The sequence below is a fragment of the Antrostomus carolinensis genome, unplaced genomic scaffold (genome assembly GCF_000700745.2).
Source record: "Antrostomus carolinensis isolate BGI_N321 unplaced genomic scaffold, ASM70074v2 scaffold9758, whole genome shotgun sequence".
Taxonomy (NCBI): domain Eukaryota; kingdom Metazoa; phylum Chordata; class Aves; order Caprimulgiformes; family Caprimulgidae; genus Antrostomus; species Antrostomus carolinensis.
In genome coordinates, this window is record NW_010330869.1 from 1 (window position 1) to 4,373 (window position 4,373).

The 4,373-nt window shown below is 38.9% G+C and overlaps 1 protein-coding gene across 1 annotated transcript; it reads left to right on the forward strand.

Moving 5' to 3' along the window:
* The first annotated feature begins 678 nt into the window (after positions 1-678).
* On the forward strand, positions 679-4,132 carry PLAG1 (PLAG1 zinc finger). The gene is made up of 2 exons (XM_010173042.2): positions 679-1,040; positions 1,637-4,132. The coding sequence occupies exons 1-2, from the start codon at positions 799-801 to the stop codon at positions 2,898-2,900; spliced, it is 1,506 nt and encodes a 501-aa protein (XP_010171344.1). The 5' UTR covers positions 679-798; the 3' UTR covers positions 2,901-4,132.
* The last annotated feature ends 241 nt before the right edge of the window (positions 4,133-4,373 follow it).

Consider the following 4,373-nt stretch of genomic DNA (forward strand, 5'->3'; position numbering starts at 1 on the left):
AGTGGGGGTCTCCAGCACTGGGCTGATACAACCTTAATCTAGCCTTAATCCGTGGGATTTCTGTTGTTAATACGTCAAGTCTTTTTTAGCAGAGGGTAAGTTTACAGGAGAATTTCACCTGGTGTTAGCAATCACTGGCCACGCGTACATTTTACTAGAGTAGATGCACAGATGTGCAGTAACCATGGGGAGGTACGTGTGAGCTTTGCCCACCCCAGACTCTCAGCATGGGTACTGCCGCTTTTTGTGCAGGTTTTCAAACTTTTTGAGGCTTTCAGATTTCCACTTTGGTAACTGTGTGCGTGCAGGTGTACGTGCGTGTGTCTGTGCAAACGCCGTGGGCACGGCTTTGATTCCTTTGAAATCCGAAGCTGCCAAAAGCCGCCTGGGTAGGTGGGCTCTTTGCCTGATGCCTCCTGTAATCTGACAGAAATTTTGCTGTTCTCCATCAGTGTCTGAGGGGAAGGTTGTGAGGTGTGAATTCAGGGCATATGTGGATCTGTTCATCCTGAGCAATGCATTTTAAGAGTTGCAGCAGTGTAAAGAAACCTGCAGGTATTACATTAGACCAGCTGAACCTAATTTTATTTTTAAATTTTATTCAGAAGCATCACAATAGCAAGTAAACTTCAAAATCTAAGTTTAGTTACAAACTAGTTGTTTCTTATTTTTTTTTTCCAGTCCCCTTTTGCTTTCTTTTACGACCACATGAAACTTGAGAAGCCATCTAAAGCTAAATCATTTAGTGGAGTTGGGCAATTCCCAAGTGTCCAACAAGAAGGCCTGGTTTAGGCTGCGATGGCCACTGTCATTCCTGGTGATTTGTCAGAAGTAAGAGATACCCAGAAAGTCCCTTCAGGGAAACGTAAGCGTGGTGAAACCAAACCAAGAAAAAACTTTCCTTGCCAACTGTGTGACAAGGCCTTTAACAGTGTTGAGAAATTAAAGGTTCACTCATACTCTCACACAGGAGAGAGGCCCTACAAGTGCACACAACAAGACTGCACCAAGGCCTTTGTTTCTAAGTACAAATTACTAAGGTATTAAACTCTATTTATCTTTCAGATTCTATTATCTATTTTATGTTGGCCGTGTTAAGCCGTGTAAAAGTATATATTTGTGTACGCCTTCAGCTGATTGCAGAGAGGATGTGTTAATTAAAGTAGCTATTGGATTGTTTCTAGAATTCTAAATTGCCTAAGTTTGCAAGCTAATGTCTTTGATTTTGTTTCTTAATTTGTTTTCTGCTTTTGTTTTCCGTTTGTTTGTTGTTTTTTTTGTTTGTTTTCTTTTTAATGAGCATAGAATTTTCATTTGTATAAGGAATTGTCACAAGAAAAAGAGTATGGACTGAAAATTTTTTGGCTATGGACTTTTACACGAGTACTTTCATACTTGCCCATATACCCCTGTTACAGTAGCTAAAACCCACCAAAACTAAAGTGTCAATTTAAGAGAAATGGCTCGCGTTTTGCTATATTTAAATTTGTTGAACTGTCTTTGTAGTGTCGTGCTTTCAGTTAAAAGGTTCTGTTGCAAAGCAGCCCTTAGCGTAGTATTTAGCTGCCGTTAAAAAAATGAACACGTGTGTTTTTTGATCAAAATAATTACTTACAGAATATATCTGTGTTTAAAGGCATATGGCTACTCATTCTCCTGAGAAAACCCACAAGTGTAATTATTGTGAGAAAATGTTTCACCGAAAAGATCACCTAAAGAATCACCTACATACACACAATCCCAACAAAGAGGCCTTTAAGTGTGAAGAATGTGGAAAGAACTACAATACCAAGCTTGGGTTCAAACGTCACCTGGCTTTGCACGCTGCAACAAGCGGTGACCTCACCTGTAAGGTATGTTTGCAGACTTTTGAAAGCACAGGAGTGCTGCTGGAGCACCTAAAAACTCATGCAGGCAAGTCATCGGGTGGAGTAAAGGAGAAAAAACACCAGTGTGAACACTGTGATCGTCGGTTCTACACCCGAAAGGATGTCCGTAGACACATGGTAGTGCACACTGGAAGAAAGGACTTCCTTTGTCAGTACTGTGCACAGAGATTTGGGCGGAAAGATCACCTCACGCGCCACATGAAGAAAAGTCACAACCAAGAACTTTTGAAGGTCAAAACAGAGCCAATGGACCTTCTAGATCCCTTTACCTGCAACGTTTCTGTGCCTATTAAGGATGAGCTGCTTCCAGTGATGTCTTTACCTTCCAGTGAACTGACATCAAAGCCATTTACAAACACTTTGCAATTAAATCTCTACAACACTCAGATTCAGTCCATGCAGAGTTCTGCATCTGCACACCAAATGGTTGCCACATCGTTACCATTGGGAATGCCTTGTCCAATAGATATGGAGTCTGTCCATCCTTCTCACCAGCTATCGTTGAAATATCCACTCGGTACTACCTCATACGCAGTTTCTATGCCTGAAAAAGAACAGCCATTGAAAGGGGAAATCGAAAGTTACTTAATGGAGTTGCAAAGTGGTATGCCTTCTTCATCCCAGGATTCTCAAGCATCTTCATCAAAACTAGGGCTGGATCCACAAGTAGGGCCACTAGATGATGGGTCTGGGGAGGTTTCCCTTTCCAAGGGCTCTGTTCCTATTAGTGAACCTCTAAACACCCCATCATTGGACTTTTCTCAGCTGTTCAACTTCATACCTGTAAATGGCCCTCCCTATAATCCTTCTGTTTCAGTGGGAAACCTTGGAATGAGTTATACGCAAGAGGAGGCACATTCTTCTATGGCTCAGCTTCCACCACAAACCCAGGATCCTCAAGATCCTAGCAATAGTATAGGTCTTGGGTCTCTGCACTCGTTGTCAGCAGCTTTCACAAGCAGTCTAAGCACAACCACCACCCTACCACGATTTCATCAAGCTTTCCAATAGGATGTACAAAGCTGGCTTGTTACTGTCTATTTGTAGAAATGCCTTAGGTGACCATTTTTAACTTAGTGCCTACTATAAGACATTATAAATTCTCTGCTTTTGTACAGTACCAATCTCATGAAGCCAGTAAGAAATTTAAATTAACTTTTTAAAAATGTTTTGAAAGTGTTTATTCTCAGCTGTGTTTACTTTTTTTTTAAAAAAAACAACCCAACAGTCTCATTGTATTGTTTTCATTTTCACTGCCAATTGATATATTTAAAATGTTCAGTACAAAGTCATCCCAAGCAAACTCTCAACACTTACCCCTTTTTTAAAACTTATTCAACCATACCGGCTTTACTGATGCCAGTGGTAGAACTACCACTTTTACCTTTTAATATATTTTCGTATTTGCAAAGAATCCAGTTACAATATGTATCACAAAGGTTCCTGGAGATTTGAGAAAAAAAATTCTCCAGTCCTTTTCCAAACAAATCCTCTTCCCAAACAGTGACACATTCAATCTGTTTATAATGACAAATCTAAATTTTAAAAATAAATGTAGAATTCAGATTTTTCTGAAAACTTGTGTGTGTATATATAGAAGTCCATATATACACATGTACATATATATAGCATTTTGACTTGTATTGAAGTCATTATAAAAGGTGTTAAGAATTTTGCCATTTTCTGGCTTAAATTTTTGTGGCCTGTTATGGATAAAAAATTTAGTTTAATTCTCTAAAATCATGGCTACACAGAATTTCAACAGAGAATCTCTGCTGGCCTAAGTGACAAATGTTTCAAGTTCAATTTGGAACTGTGTTGTTGTGCTTTCAAGGATCTGGTAGAGGCAAACAGGCAAAATTAATGGCTGATCTTGAAATATAAAAGTGTTGTAATTTAGTAATGCAGAATATTTTCGTTGCAGTTTTTGTTTTAACTCTTAACTTGCTGTTTTTTCTCTTTAGTAGCATAGAAAGAGTACTGCATAGGAATCTTCCAATAGTGTATTCACATTTGTAGGCATCAGTCTTCTCCCAGCTGCCACCGCCCAAGGGTGGATCAAGTCCAGCCAGAAAGTGTGTTTCTGTTTTCAGTTCAAAACTAGTTGCAGCCAGAGAGTGAATGTAAATTTGCAAATACCAGGTTTTGTTTTCATTTTGTTTTTTATTGGAATGATCTTTTCAGTTGTGTTACATGGTGTGTTATGTCCTCCTAAGCAACAAGTTAGATGTTAATCACACTTTCTACACCTGGGTACTTGGTTAGGGACTTTTTGCCCATTGCCAAGATTTAAAGACAGGACTCTTAGGAGTGAAGTAAAAGCATATTGCTTACACCACTTTTACCTAATGCAATATATTCTATCCCCCAACCCCTAATAACCAAAAGAGGAAAAAAAAAAAAAAAAAAAACAAAACCCAACCCTGTGATGCATGAAAGCGAACTAGATTTGCTTTAATTCAACAATAACATTATTTTCCTTGT